This window comes from Mandrillus leucophaeus, unplaced genomic scaffold (genome assembly GCF_000951045.1).
Source record: "Mandrillus leucophaeus isolate KB7577 unplaced genomic scaffold, Mleu.le_1.0 Scaffold1046, whole genome shotgun sequence".
Classification (NCBI taxonomy): domain Eukaryota; kingdom Metazoa; phylum Chordata; class Mammalia; order Primates; family Cercopithecidae; genus Mandrillus; species Mandrillus leucophaeus.
Genome location: NW_012098610.1, coordinates 272202 through 288231, shown reverse-complemented (window position 1 = coordinate 288231; position 16030 = coordinate 272202). Strand labels below are relative to the sequence as shown.

The 16030-nt window shown below is 43.6% G+C and overlaps 1 protein-coding gene across 2 annotated transcripts in view; it reads right to left on the bottom strand.

Moving 5' to 3' along the window:
* Nucleotides 1-862: 862 nt before the first annotated feature.
* Nucleotides 863-16030, bottom strand: part of AR (androgen receptor) — a 170297-nt gene continuing 155129 nt past the window's right edge. The window contains exons 5-8 of one of the 2 annotated variants that reach the window (XM_011980541.1): nt 13968-14112; nt 9606-9736; nt 8583-8740; nt 863-7856 (exon numbers count right to left, since the gene is read on the bottom strand). In XM_011980541.1, the coding sequence (XP_011835931.1) occupies nt 7701-7856; nt 8583-8740; nt 9606-9736; nt 13968-14112 (590 nt within the window). In that variant the 3' untranslated portion in view covers nt 863-7700. The remainder of the gene's footprint in view (nt 7857-8582; nt 8741-9605; nt 9737-13967; nt 14113-16030) is intronic. The other variant, XM_011980535.1, reaches the window with a different exon arrangement.

Here is a 16030-nt window from a genome sequence, read left to right as displayed (position 1 = left end):
ATTGTTCTCCTCTCCTCTCCATCAAGCACTGATCTCAGGAAAAATCTGAGAAATCCATCCATTCTAAGGTGGTCAATGATAAACATGGCTCAATGTGGGATCCCTCTCAAGGGTTCTGGCATTTTAACAGGGAGCAAAGCCAGAGCTTAATAGCCCACCAGCTGTGTCACATATGTTCTCACTGAATCTTCAACTCAACCGAGAAAGAAGGCATTCTGACAACCCTTATTACAGGGGAGGATATGGAAGAATAGAGAATTTTCTTATTATTCGTTGACATGTTTTGTCACACCTCATTGATGCCTTGTATCTCAGGCCCAAAAATTCAATCTGGAACCTCGTAAGTATTCACACTGAGAGGCCACAAGAAGAGGCCTTACTTGAACTGAAGAACCCAAAAGAAGGCTGATTTAGATTTTACTTGGGTGGTCGAGGATGGTAAGGCCCCTGAAAAATAGTGAGGATGTGAAGGTGCCCATTCTTTAACTGAAGCTTGGTTAGAACTGGGCAGTGATGCCACCATTTTATGCTCCCACATGGATAAGGTTGTGAAAGTAGGCAACTGGGCTTTGTGTGGCTTTTCCCCAGCTGACAAGTTTGGTGTTTTTCAAGAGAAGTTGTGATGGGCTGCCAGTGTCCATCTGTGCTTTCTAGCCCAAATTCCTTGTTATTTTGGTGGTCCCAGGTCAGCTTATGCTAAGGCCACCACACGGCAAATTTGTAAGCCTTGTGCAAAGACTTTTAAAAATATATGAAAATCAAAATAGCATAAAACACAACTGGGCATGATACCAACTCTTGACTTCAATAAAAACAGCCAATAAAAAGAGCTAATTAAAAGAACTCTGATGACATTCATCTGAAATTTTAGATTTCTTTATGTTTTAACAAATTAACAACAATGATAAGAGGACATTAGCAGCTTTTCTTGGGTCTCTTTGTTAACAATAACTCGATCCTGCAGCCACAACAGGGGATGTGGCCAAGTTTTAGCTGGCAGACCAGCAAGCCAATATTTTACACAATGGATGACATTTCTGAAAGCAGAGGCAGAGACAGACCCAAAGTCACACATTTAGTCCAACAAACAAGTTTCTGCCATTTTTAATTGTATTTAGAGCAACAAAAGATTCCAAGATTACAAAAAGAGAACAGAACACTAGCGCTTGGAGCTGGTCCTGCTGCCCAGTGGAGGCCAAGTGCCACTGTGACAACTGAGCCCCATCTAAAGAAATTTCAAGCAAAATTGTTTCTTTTAAGAAAATCTTTGTATGATGCTTTCTTTCTCTCTCTCTTCTTTTTTCTTTCTTTTTTTTCCCTTCAACTTTGAAAATTAATTCTTATCTCTGTTTACATAGTCTGCTCCCTCCTGCTGTCAGATTAATTCCAAGGACAGCACAAGAATGTCATGTCTGAGGCACTCCCTAATCAATGTTCCAGTCTAGAGGAAAGCAGAAAGGTGTCACTGGGTTGTGAGGGGACTTTTTAATTTTCTTTTTTTTTTTCGCGTGGGTCGTTCTGATGGTGGCTGCTCTCAGCATCCAAGTGGCTTCTGGGATAGGACAACTCCACAGGCACTTCACTGTAGGACAGTTAACACCAAGGGCTAAGGTTGTAAGAGAATGCAAATCTGGCCTGTCACCTATGCAGAGTACAGGTTCCCATACTGTGAAGCAACAGCCAGAGAGGGAACCACCAGAGAAACAGCCTTTCAGAGCTGTCTTTCCTTTGGTTTATGGATATGCGTGTGTTCTAGTCTTTGGTGGGCAAAGGAATCTGCAGCTACATGACAATCTTGTTAAGTAGCTTATGTAGGAAGTGTTTCAGGTCACAAAGGCCACCCATTCTAAGGCTTCTTATTTAATTCCCTAGGCTAAGAGACGGGTGGGGAAAAGAAAAAACCCAGCACCCTGCTATACTGAATTGGAATCAGAAGCCAATCGATGCATATTACCTACATTCTGGCCAAATCAAATGAGGATAAATCAAAACTGAGGCAAAAGCTGTTTTTTCTATAAAACTCCACCTACTAAATTCAAATATCTACCACTCTTTCTATGGGTGAAGAAATTCCAAATGATTTGTTATCTCAGCTGAAATGTCTGAAGAGGAGTGACTAATGTGGATTTTTCTGCCTTCACCTAGAAATGGTTGAGTTGGGAGGCCCTGGGGCAACAGATCCCGGTGTCAATCTCTTAGTCAAAGAAAAACACCCTACCTGTGGGCAGAAATGGACCTGCACCTACAGAGATACAACTTCTAGTACTCTGACAAGTTTTAACAGATAAAAACATATTTTCATTTGTCAAAATCTTTACAGAACATATCCAAAACCAGAATTACAGCACACAGACACCCATTAACAGGAGCACCTCAATCTCAGGTGAGGGAATTTGTGTGAAAGATGGAGCGCTTGCTCCAGGTTCCAATGCAGGAAACTGTCCTTCTCTCACAAGGATGGTGAAGACCAAAGAACAGTTCTCTTCTCCCAATAGCTCAGGTCCCATTAGGGCGCCACTGGTCAATCACTTGGGTAGGCTTTTGGCCCCAAGTTTGGGCCTTCCCTGTGGTAAATCTCAATCAGTTCCACTGAGTTTTTACACTTTCCGCATTCATCTGTCTTGAACTAGTAAAGTACAATGTATCATGTCCTCTACTCTTTTTACCCCTCTGCTCCTTCACAGGACCTGTGGGTCAGACCCAATAGGGGAGAAAACTTTTAGTTATCTGATTAATCTACATGTCTTGTCTGTTCTGAGAGAGCTTCCATAACATAACTGCATCCTCTCTCACAAGTACATGGCATCAGGTGTGATCTGGAACCAAATATAAAGATCCAGAGAAAGGTAAAGCTATCAGAACACACACACGTGCACACACACACACACACACACTATATATATGTGTGTGTGTGTATATATATATATATATAAAATATATATATATTTCAATTTTGAAACATGAATACAAATATTCATTTACAATATATTTCAACTTTCTGCCTTCAACTGCAGATAACTTCTTGTGCCATCCAAAGTGGGCAGAAATAAGGATTTCTGCCTGCTGTCCCTCTAGTGCAAAATCTAGTACTTTAAATGATTCCTTATCAGCAAGGGTTTCACATCTTCAGATAAGCTAACATGGGCACTAGCAAACACAGTGGCTAAGAATAGCTCCATTTCCAACCATGCAATGATGGAGCTTCAAGAATTTGCTCAGCAACTACTAAAGAAAAGGAAAGCCAGTTCTACTTATAAAATCACTTAGTGAAGGACCCATAAACCCATTTTCCCAAAATTATTTTCAACTCTTCCAAACATGTATATTATTAGGGAAAAAAAACCCCACAAAACTCTTATAAGTCAGTCACCAGCAAAGTCCTTTAGTCTGTCTTTGGACAGCTTATCAAAGAGGCACTAATGCTTGCTCCCTCCCTGCCCTTGTGAATTTTGGTATCTTAGCAGATACAATGTAATCTTTGGTTACATAATGTGATGCTTTCATCTCTCTTTTTAAAAACTGCTTTAAAAGATTTTCAAAAAGATTAATGGTGAGAACAGATCTGCCTACAAAGGCATCAGGGGTAGAAACTTCCTTTTCCAAGAAACTGAACATGCTGAATGGCTTATTTTGACTTTAAGTTTTGGATTTGATCTGGTACTTTGGCATTCCTGATTCCCATGACCCCTTGTAGTGGGTCAAACATGAAAACCACTCCCTTGGCCCAGTGCCCTCTCACCTGGGCAACTGGCACAAGATGATTCGTAGACAGCCAGCCTCTTATTTTTCCAGGGCTATGCAGGGGCCATGCTCCGGTAGTTACTGGACTGTCTCGAGAGAGTCTCCTGAAATGCAGCTTTGGTGCAGGGCTGGGAAGGGGCAGAGGAAGTGGCCTGGGCCTTATGCCCTGCCAGATATCAAGGGAGAGAAGGGGGGAAAGGCCACATCTGTGCTGTGCCTAGTGAAACGAACACTTAGAAGCTACTTGAAGCTCAATGTTAGCTCATTTGTGTCAGTATCATGTGGATGGTGGACATATTTTCTCTTAAAGTACAAGTCGAATAAAACTTATTATGTATGCCTATATCCATTTGGAAGTAGAGTATGGACAGAGAGGGACTCTAGCATCAGCACATTGTTTTTCAACCTGGACAATTACCTCAGCAACTACCCAAAGGACAGAATGAAGCTCTCTATATTTTTTTAGTGCCAGTGAACATACATAAAAATATATGTATTACAGATTTTCTTTTTTCAAAGATATATGACAGTCCTTCAAAATATCCCTTTCTCAGAGTAAGGGAATCAAAAAAAAAAATAATAAACTTTCCAAGAACAACAACATTGCCTGTGGCATAGAAAAAGCTATGAAACAAAGAATCCAACAACTCCCATGTCAACACAGAGGCTGGGCCCAGGCGAGCTGCCCAATGAACGAGAGCTGAAACCGCCACACGACTCTTTTCTTTGACTACAGAGTTCGTGATCCTGGCAGCAGTCTGCTGCCTGGCACAGACGAGGTCTTCTCCCTGGTGCTCCTTCTTTTTCTCTTCCTCACTCTTCATCCACATCAAGCACTGCCAACTTGTTTGGAGATGGTCCTCATGACTTTTCCGGTGAGTGATCCTCATCTTCTAGCTCGCCAGTTAAGTGGGTCTGAGTGGCCAGTCCTTCACAGGTGAGTACAGTATACCAACCATACCAACTCTGTTTGTAGAGCAGAGTGCATGCAAAATGAGACTTCTGTCAATTACATTGGCTAGAACATCAATGGACAAAAGAAAAAAAAATAATCCTCCTCCTTTCATCCATGGGAGAACAGAGCCAAGCTAAAACCTCCTTTGTTCACTCAAATCCAAGCACAGAAAGAGAAGGCCTAAAGCCTTGTGTAGGCTATTTTTCCCTAGTCTTGTCATTTGAAAATTTGGAGTAATCCAGTTGTTGCTTTTAATTACACTGCTGTTTCACTGATTTTTGGCTTTTGCAAATGAAAAACATATATTCATATATTCAAAGAGACAAGAGTCACAACTGGGAAACCCATAAAGATGAAACATTTGATAGAGAAATGTAAAGGAGAGCTTCTAGTATTTACAAGGAGAGATATGAGAATGATATAATTCAATCCATGTATCACAAAAGATGAAAATCATTCCAAAACAGATGTAAAGGACCTATTAAAATGTAACCTAGTGTAACTGAAAAGAGTGGTGGAATTTTTTTCTGTTTAAAACAGCTAAAAGTGATCCTGTACATGAGCCAGATGGTGTAGTAATAAAGAAAACCAGAATGTGTCTATCCCATCCCAGAAAGGGAACCTGTTAGCTTTAGTTTTGTCCAGCAGTCTTGGATTGGCATATTACTCATCTTAGGTTCCCCTCTCCCTTGTTATTTAAAGAAGCTGTTTTGCAAGTTCGTTTGGCTATTAATATCAATGCAGAAATCAGGGAAGGAAACCCTTGTGGATCATATCATGTCACTCAGAAACTATCCTCTCAACAAACAGAGTGAACCAATTAAAATGGGCAGCTTGATGACTGGCCCTTGATTTCTTGAGTTCAACAGATGAGATTAAGAGCTAAGTAAGGAGGCAGTGGCCAAGATGAGAAAGTAGGTGGACATTTTCCCTTGCACTTGGGGTTGGAGAATGAAGTCAACAGAACACAGGCGTGCCAAAAGACTAGATGAAACCAGTGTCCCAGGGCACACCTTGAGTTCATGGGTGGCAATGTATTGGAGTCACACCAACCAGACCTTTCCGGAAGAAACCATGGTTCTATAGAAAGTCTCAATGGTTCGGCCTCCCTCTGACTAAGAGGCAGCAACAAAGGTGGGGAATCTGAGTGAGTATGGGCAATGTCAGAGCCCAGAATCAGCAGCAGAGGAGGATGATGAGTGAACTCACCAGATGGTGTCCATCTGACTTTAGGCTTTGCCGCTGAAGATTTTAATTCAGTAGTCAAAGTCTCCTCTTTGTTCCTTCTCTCTTCTCATGACTTCTGCAGGTGGATATGCTGGGTGGCAAGAAGAGCATTTGCAGGGTTTCTGGTTCTAGTGCCTTCATTCTTCCCACCCTGGTAATTGAGTTTTCTCTTCAACCCTGATCTGGGCAGCCCCTTTAGCTGCTCTAAAGAAGGAAGTGAGAACTTCTCCACTTGCTGGAAGGATGTCATCTCTGGGGGACAAGGACAAGACACCCAGTTTGTCTGATCCCTTTGATGCCTTCTTTCCAGTTTGTCTAAGGGCTCCGGCGATCTGACAGTTGGTAAGAAATCTTTGTGACTACTGGCATCTACAGATAGATGTCAGAGCTGTTGGCCTGCTAACCTTCTTGATAGGGGGAGCTCTTAACAGAGAATCTGTGAACATGCCCAAAAGAAGCAAACAGGCTTGACCACCATGGCTGAAATGCAGTGTGATGAAGTTCGGGCCTACAAAACACTGAATGGAGGACATAAGGTGCTTGTGGCTTCACGGAGTTTGGCAGAAAACTTCATTCAGGTCTTTTAAAGGTGGGGAAAATGTAGTGGCAGTGAAAGTTTAACTATTCAGTCAGTGTCCTAAGCAGGAGAACAGTCAAGCTATCACTTTCTTCTCCTCTGGCTCCAGCTCCTCTCTGACTCACACATGAGAAAGCAGACCTGGATTCAAACGGGGCCTTACAAAGGGTTAAATCTCTGCTCCCCTTCTTCTCAGTGGTCTGACTTTTCTGTGGAAGTCACCAAGTTTTGGCTAAAGAGAACATTCAGTTCAAAGGTCTTAGAAAAACTATTGAAAGTCAATTTGAGGTTGGAGGCAGAGAGTGAGAAAGAAAAGGGTTTGGGGGTGAGGCATTAACATGCAGACAAATTTTCAACAACAAGCACATTTTCAGTATAATGAATTGCTCTACAGTTGAGCAGTCTAGCCCCCAGGGGCCAAGGCTGTGGGCAGGTACTGATGTTCCATCTGCCCTCCTTGTCCTCTCCTCTCTCTCTGTCCAGCCCCCTGCCCAACTCAGCTCTGGGGTCACTCTGCCCTCTAATGGCAACAGCCATTGGCAGAAAATAAAGTCTCCCATGGAGGGAGGAGATGAAAAAATCAGTAACTCCCCAGGGGCCTGCAATTTTCACCTTCTAGTCACTATTGGCCTCTTTGGGGATTTCTATATATTTGTTTGTATGTGTGTAATTATTTATTTATTTATTTATTTTTGAGGAAAAAACACTAGCAAGGTTTTTTGGCTTATTTTTCGTTTTGTTTTTGCCTTTTTTTTTTTTTTTTTTTTACTTGCTTTTGTTTTGATTTCCCCAGATAATCTTAGCTCTCTAAACTTCCCGTGGCATAAGATAAGTAAACGTTTGTGTGGCTGGCAGAGAGTAGTGCTGTAAACAAGCACAACTTGATACTGGGCCACATGAGGATCATCACAGATTTAAAGGCATACAACACCATTCAAAACACAGATAGGAGTCACAATGGGGAGCAAAGTCTGAAGTTGCCATGGGAGGATTAGATAGGGAGGGAAGAAGAAAACGAAAGGAGAGAAAGAGGAAAAAAAAGCCCAGCAAATAGAACTCAGGAACATGTTCATGACAGACTGTACATCAATAGAGGAAATTCCCCAAGGCACTGCAGAGGAGTAGTGCAGAGTTATAACAGGCAGAAGACATCTGAAAGGGGGCATGAGCTGGGGTGAGGAAATAGGGATTTCCAATGCTTCACTGGGTGTGGAAATAGATGGGCTTGACTTTCCCAGAAAGGATCTTGGGCACTTGCACAGAGATGATCTCTGCCATCATTTCCGGAAAGTCCACGCTCACCATGTGTGACTTGATTAGCAGGTCAAAAGTGAACTGATGCAGCTCTCTCGCAATCTGTAGGGAACAATAAGAGAGAGAAAAACAGGGTTGACAAGGAGGTGGGCTCTGCTAGACTTTTCCCTAACCTTTGATTTTTGGTCTTTCAGTCTTTTGTTTCCTCCCCCTTCCCTGTCCTTCCTTGGTCCTCCCCCATGAGGTCGTGTGTGTGTGTGTGTGTGTGTGTGAGAAAGAGAGAGAGAGACAGAGAGAGAGAGAGAGAAATGGTCTCCATGGAGTCACTGAGGGCTCCCAAGCGATGTCTTATACCATCGTAAGCTTTCTGACTCAAGACTTCTCCAGCTTGTGCTCTCACCCCAGCCTCTGCACTCCATCTCTCTCTCTCTCTCTCTCTCTCCCTCTCTCCTCTCTCTCTCTGTCACACACACACACACACACACGCACACACACACACACACAGACAAACTCACATGAACATGACTCAAAGAAGAGGGGAGAAACATCCAGGTCTGTTTTGTCTGCCTAGAGAATTCATCTGCTGTAAGTCCCTTCCCTGAGTCCCAACTGCTCTGTTCTCAACTCCTCCACCCCTTTCACAATATCCAGCTGGGACACTGTGACCCGTGTTCCTTTCTTCACCACATTTTCTTCCTGGACCACACTCAAAGCCAGAGGGGAATGGAAGCACCTCCCAACAGGTGGTGCCAGACCCTAGAGAAGCATATTATCATTGGCTCTATCAGGCTGTTCTCCCTGATAAAGCACCCTCCATCGTTTGCTTACAGGCTGCACGGAGTCCAGGAGCTTGGTGAGCTGGTAGAAACGCCTTGAGCAGGATGTGGGATTTTTTCTTTTGCATGCAATGATACGATCGAGTTCCTTGATGTAGTTCATTCGAAGTTCATCAAAGAATTTTTGATTTTTCAGCCCATCCACTGGAACTGATGTGGGATGAAGACAGAATGGGGAGGGGAAGCATGCCCACGAAGGAACATTAGACAAAGCACCAAGTTTTCTGACCACAAACTTGACCCCCACTCCCACAGGGAACCATCTACTTGGCTTCCTGTTAGTTGAAGTCTGTGGGCTTGGGGCCTTCAGTCTGTCAGGGAGATCTCAGGGGAAAGGATAGCTGGATCCAATCTGAAGGGAGTCAAGTAAATCAAATTTCCTGAATCTTTTCTTTTTCTACTCTTCTCATATACTCATTTTTTAGGACCTAAGCTTTTATGTCATTTACAGTCAAACCCTGATTTAGACAACTAAAACACATAGCTTTGAATATCAAATTTTGCCTTTCTCCCTCAACAGAGGCTAAGAAAGGGCTCTTGTTAGAAAAGATATTAAAGAAAAGTTCCTTGGCTGCCAAATAAATCCTACCTGAGTTGCTTACATAGACCTCCTCCTGTTGGCAGAAGAGGAAATCTTTCCAGGAGGAAATGCCTCCTGCTTTACTGCCCTGCAAGGAATACAAGGTGGCCCATGTTTGTTTCTATAGCAGAAGCTGTGGAGAAATTCACAGACCTGCTATAACCAGTCAAAAAGGCCTTGTCCCAAAGATAGACTAGGGATAGGTGGGGAACCCGATGGAAGCTGACTTCTAGCAAATACATTGGCTTCTAGTCATGAAATTGTGTCTTGTTAGAAGAATGATACTGAGGGAGAGTACAGTGGGGATGGGGAGGGGAAATGAAGAAGGGAAATGTCAAGGAGCTGGCATCTCCCTAATAACGTTTTAATGGCAAAAGTGGTCCTCTCTGAGTCTCTGTGCCCTCAGGGGCATTCCCTGCACCTCTAGGCACTTACTAATGCTGAAGAGTAGCAGCGCTTTCATGCACAGGAATTCCTGGGGGGTGATTTGGAGCCATCCAAACTCTTGAGAGAGGTGCCTCATTCGGACACACTGGCTGTACATCCGGGACTTGTGCATGCGGTACCTGGGAAGGAGATACATAGAGGAAAAAGGAATGAGGGGAAGCTTGCAATAAGCCCAGAGGGAATGTCTCTGATTGCCCTTCCTCCCCAGGTTCTCCAAGAAGAGCTTGCTGTTTCTCCTGCTGGTGCTTCAGGGATCAGGATGAGGTTTTTGTTTGTTTGTTTGTTGGTCTGGGTTTTTTTTTTTTTATCTCTCTCTTTTCCAAAATCCTGACATCCTGATTACTACTATCTTCCCTGGCCAGGATATGGGTTAGCGCATGGAATTTCCAGGTCTCTGTGCCCCTTCTGTTTTCTGAGTCAGGGACAAGAAAGCCTAACCAAATGAACACAATGGGGCAGGCACATGGTCTCCCTGACTACAGTTCTAATATCCCAGCTACAGCCAGAACAAGAACCTGCCTCCCAGGCAGCTCAACATGAAGGATTTTTAGGAGAAGCCCCAGTAGTCAGCTCTTAACATCAGGACACCAGGATTTGCAAGTGACCCGAAGTGTTTGGTCATCCTGTTGACCCCTTTGCCTCTGGCCTGGAATACTAGAAATTTAATATTTCTTCAAAAACTTCCAGTGAAGGAGATTCCACATTGTTCTTTCAAAATGAGTTTCAATGTTAAATCTGCCAGGGAGTGTTTTTGAATGTCTAATTTAAATGTCCCCTGCTGAAGGGGAGCCCATTCCCTCATATGCTGGCTGCTCCTTACCACAGTTTGGAAACTGTAGACATATGTGAGCTGCATTTATTATAGTTACTTCTGAACAGATCACCACATTATCACCTATAAATTATACGGGGAGGTGGCCAATGCTTGGCCAACTTTTCAAGGAAGAGCAACCTCTCGGTTCCATGGCTGACCATGGCATACCTCTAAGAGAAGACACAGCATCCTCATGCTAGTAGGCTTTCTAGTTTTCAGCACTTCAAAAATTGTGTGTGTGTGTGTGTGTGTGTGTGTGTGTGTAAGACAGAAATTGATTGTGCAGCATGTGCAGAAAGGGAAGGAAATCTGACACCCACTTAAGTGGTGAGGACAAAGACCTCCCAGATGGAGCCTAAAGGCTATGGTTTGACATTTTGGTTTCCAAGCCACTAGCCTACTCCACAGGATGAGAAGGCCTGGTATTGTCTGGGTGGAAACTCAGCATCCTATCTCAGAGAGATCTTGGCTGTCCTGGAGAAAGAGAGAAGGGGGCAGATGGTGTAGAATTATTCAACTTAGGCTGAAGCCCAACTGGAAAGAGGAAGTGTTTAGATGGTATCACAAATCAATTGAGCAGAACAGTGTTGCTCCAAGCTCTTTCACTATAGAGAATTTTTTAGTAAGATTGGCTGACCCTGAAGTCTGGCCCTGCTCCAGTCTCCAATGTACTTTCCCACCTCTGTTGATGACAATGCTGCAATCTTTTTTTTACCATTGAAATCACAATGCTGGAATGAGGATTCCTTTAACATTGCTGCAGGCCTCAGGGGCAGAAAAAGTGGGGAATGGAGGAAAGAGAAGGGGAAAGGAAAGGGAGGAAATTCATAGGGGAAGGGGACAAGAAAGGCGGAAAAAGGGAAAAAATACTAGGGAGACAGTTAAAGGAAGGAAGAGAGAGGAGAATGGAGGGTATAAAAATGAGGCAGGAATGGAATTTAGGAGGAGAGCAGGGTTGGTGGGAGTGCAAGAGAGAAAATAAGATGAGAAATGAAGATTGGAAAACACTAAGCACAGTGCCTGACACATAGCAGGTGTTCCATAAATGACATGTAGAAAGGTGCTATTATAATACTCTTCAGCAGTCTCCAGATAAAATTTGAGGCACATAGAAGTTCAGTAATTTGCCCAAGGTCACACAGTTAAGGTTCAGGCTCATTATCCTCACAACATGTGATCTCTACAAAGACAGAAGGAAAGAAAAAAACAGGGCTGATAATAGAGTTTGGTGTTGAAGAGATCAGCAAATGGGTTGACCTACTTTGAACAAGTTCTTATCTCTCTCTTTGGGTCTGAGGCTCCCCATTAGCACCTTAGGGAGGCTGGCAGCAATTAGTCACTCTCAACTGGAGAGTACTGCTTCTTCAGTGGGTGTTAGAAATGCGTGGGAGCAGTTTGGGCTGTCAGAATGACTGGAATCCTCTTTGGTATAAAGTAGGCTGGTGCCAGGTATGTCAACCATATTCTACATATTGACAAAATTATTTTTTCCAATATGTCAAAATAATCCATGTTGAGAAACACTTATCTAGATGTTTGTAGACACCCTGAGAGTTCTAACATAGTGGCTTCCTACAGGAGGAATAGGGGTCCTATTGTTTCAGGAGCCCTGGGATTTGATGGGTCTAGGCCTCTGACCCTGTGGGGAGGCCTTTTTATAAGCTGAACAAGACTGGACCAGGAAGCTGAGGTGGGATGCCACATGCTTACTCAGAGGTAGAAAAGGAAATGAGGATTTAGAGAACAGCCAATTATCACTTTTCAAAGCTCCAAAGGTCTCAGAGCTCTGGGGAAGGTAGAGTAGGTGCTCATGGAGTTGACTCAATTGCTTAAGGGCAGCAGGGGTTTGAGGATGGGAGATGAACAGTTAGGGGGCTTTTCAAGGCCTGCCCCAGAAGATGGCATCATAGGCAACTTTTTGGAGGTCTGAAAACCACAAAGCAGTTTGTGCCAAAAGCCTAGTGGTTATTCTTAGCTTCTGGCTACCAGGCTGGCAGGGTTGGGAGAGGGCAGCTGGGGACGCTCACTCTCCCTCACATTGCAGTGCTGTACTGGAAGGAACCACTGGCCTGTAGATTTTATTTTAAGACTCTTCTGGGTTAGAGGGCTGAAGAGGGGGGAAGGTCAATTCCTGTCCTGACTGGAAGGATTCTCTGTGGGGAGACTAGCTCAAGGTCCTTGGGAAGATTTCTCTGGCCAGCTCCATTCATTATGCCATCGAGGGACCTCATACAGCAGACATAGAAAAGATTATCATGCCCGACTGAGGTGGGCAGATAATGAGGTCAGGAGTTCAAGACCAGCCTGGCTAACATGGTAAAATCCCATCTCTACCAAAAATACAAAAATTAGCTGGACATGCTGGCTGGCATCTATAAGCCCAGCTACTCGGGAAGCTGAGGCAGAAGAATTGCTTGAACCAGAGAGGTGGAGGTTGCAGTGGGCCGAGATCATTGCACCACCACCCTCCAGCCTGGGTGGCAGTGCCAAACTCCATCTTGAGGGAAAAAAAAATATCACTCTTAGGGAACGGTGGATCAGAAAGGGACTTTTTTTTTTTTTCTTGCCCACTATGGGCCAGACATTCCACGTCTGTGAGTTCCCATTTAGTTATCGTAAGAAATTACTTATGAAGGTTCTATTATCATTAATTGATAAAGAAATTGGGGGTCAGAAAAGTTAAGGGTCTTTCCCAAAGATGCTGATTAAGAAAATAATAGAACTGAGATTTTAGTGGAGAAAAATGTAATTCCAAAATCTGAGCCACTGGCAAAATTCATGATGTTATATAGAGCTAGTGGCAGGGCAGGTATTAATTAAAGCTGTTTAAGAGAAAGAAAATGGCAGTACCAAGGTCACACAGACAGAGAGTGGTAGAGGTACTCCTCCCCATCAGTTACCACCATGACGCAGAAGAGCTGGGATTCACACGGAAATACATTTGAATCTTCTCTCCAATAGGCACTAGCTCTGTGACTTTGGGTGAGTCACTTTATTTTGCTGAGCCTGACTTTCCCCGTCCATAAAAAAAATAGAGTTATCTACAAAAAGGGGAGGTCAGGTCACCATGAGGACTCAATGAGATAGGATTTAGAAAGTATCTAGCATATTCTTGGCACAAACTAGTTGCTCAGCAAGTGGTGACTAGCAGTAGCCTTTGGTGGTAGCAACAGAACCCAAGAAACTTCAGCCCCTAAAGCCAGAGTCTTTCTGCCTCTTTTATATGTTGCTCAAAGTGAAGGGGAGGAATCTTTCCATGTGGTTCTGAGATAAGCTGTAAAGGAGACCAGAAACACGACCAGGATTGGTTCTTGGGTGTGAAAGGGGTAGTCTCAGCACCATCCTCCTCAGCTCCTACCAGTTGGCTGAAAGCCAGGGCAAAGCTGCCTCATACCGAGTTGGCTGGCTGGGGCATCCAATGCCACACCTGCAGGTCAAATGAGGTAAGCTTCACTGTCACTCCATCACCATCACCACCAACTGGGTCTGGCCAAGCTGCTGTATTTTAGTGAGGTCTGGGCCCCAGGAGCACTTACTCATTGAAAACCAGATCAGGGGCAAAGTAGAGCATCCTGGAGTTGACATTGGTGAAGGATCGCCAGCCCATGGCAAACACCATGAGCCCCATCCAGGAGTACTGAATGACAGCCATCTGGTCGTCCACGTGTAAGTTGCGGAAGCCTGGAGAAGAAGAGGCAGAGGCAGTGGTCAATCTGGGTACTGACGGGCTGAGCTAAGTCTGAGCCCCTGCTGGGCAGAGATGCCCTGGCATTCGGACATCCCCTAAGGATCCCCAGGGACCATCCAGACTGGCCACTGAGGGGTGGTGGGGAAAAGCACAAACTATATGGTGAGGATAATATTCGTTGTCCTCCCTACATCACTGAGCTGCTCAAATGAGATGATGATGGAGAAAAAAAAGGGCATTGTCAGTTGTAAGAGAAAAATAATCTAACACTTATTGACTGCATATACGAGCAAACTCTTTTTTTCTTTTGATTTCCATTGGATTGCTTTTTTAAAAAAAACTTAAAAATTATTTTGGGTATATGATAGTTGTATGTATTTATGGGGCACATTTAACTCTTTTCTAAGCACTTTACTTATATTATCTCATTTAATATTCACAACAATTAGTAAAGTAGGTAATATTATTATCTCCATTCTGTGAACCAGTACAGGTGAGTCAGAGAGAGATTAAGGAACTTGTCCAAGATCATACAGCTAGTAATTGGTAGACCAAGTTCCAAAGCAAAGCAGTCAGATTCCAAGGTCTGTGCTCTTGATCACTCTACCTTTCCAAAGATGCAGGATAACATCATTTCTCCCACATAAACAGCAGTTTTCACTTCACAAAGCTCTTTTCCAGCTATGAGCTGGTTTGACCCTTCTAACAACCCTGAGAGACGGATATTACACACAGTGTACAGTGTATGGAGAGATGTCTTGACAGCCACTGCCTCCTGTTGACCACTTTCATGTTCCCTCTCTTGCGTCCATCCCACTTTCTGCCTGGCAGTTCCTCTCCATTCTTTTCTACTCAATAGGTAGCCTGGCCCTACTAGTTTCCCACCTTACTGCCATCCCCATCTTACTGCCATCATTATATATGAACAGGCCCTTTATGACCTGCTGCCTAGACTGATCTGTTGCCACTTGCCCTCTCACATGCCTCTATATCTCTGTTATCTCTGCACAGGCAGTTGCTTTTGCCTAGAATGCATTCCTCCTTCTCAGGTCTTTCATCTGGTTAAACACCTACTCATCTTTCAAGTCTTCACTCAAAGGCTACCTCTTCTGTGAAGGCTTTTCCAACTCATCCAAGAAGAAGGCTTAAAGATTCTCATTTTACATTCTCGTTGCTCCTTGTGTAGCCTCACGCAGTTATAGCACTCATTACACAGCATTGAAATCTATGTACATACATGTCTGTCTCCCCCACAAGACTTAGAGCTTCTTGAAGACAGGGACCATATCTTCATATTCAAGTTTACCTCCCTAGTACTTAGTACAGTCCACGTATTTGAGTGGGCACTTAAGAAACCTAAACAAATGGCCTAAAGATCCTCAATTTGTTTTCCTTTTATAAAATGAGAATTAAATGATCTCCAAATTACCTCCCTTAAGCTCAGAGAGCAGAGGCTCCCAGATGCTACCTCTACAATAACACACAGGTAGTACAGACATGGCCATGTTCTCCTGGAGGTTCTGAAACAGTTGGATGCTTAAAGTTATAAAGGCATCACCTCAGAGCTCATCCCTACCAACACTCTCTCTTCTCACTAACAAATCCAGAATTATCTGAAATTTTGTCATCATACTTCATTAGGAATGCTTCCCCAAATGTAGACCAAACTTCTCACTTTCCTGTTGATGACCTAATTTAACTCTCACAATAATCCCAGAGGTTAGGTGATGTGACACTTATTTTACCAACAAGGAACATGAGGGCCAGAGAAATAAATTGACTTGCCCAAGGTCATATGGTTTATATGTGGCTGAACTAATACTAGAACCCAGGTGTTCTGATTCTGTTCTCCAGTGTTTTTTCAACTCCACTGCTGAAGGTTACAGCTCAGGAACCACCAAGGTCACCAAC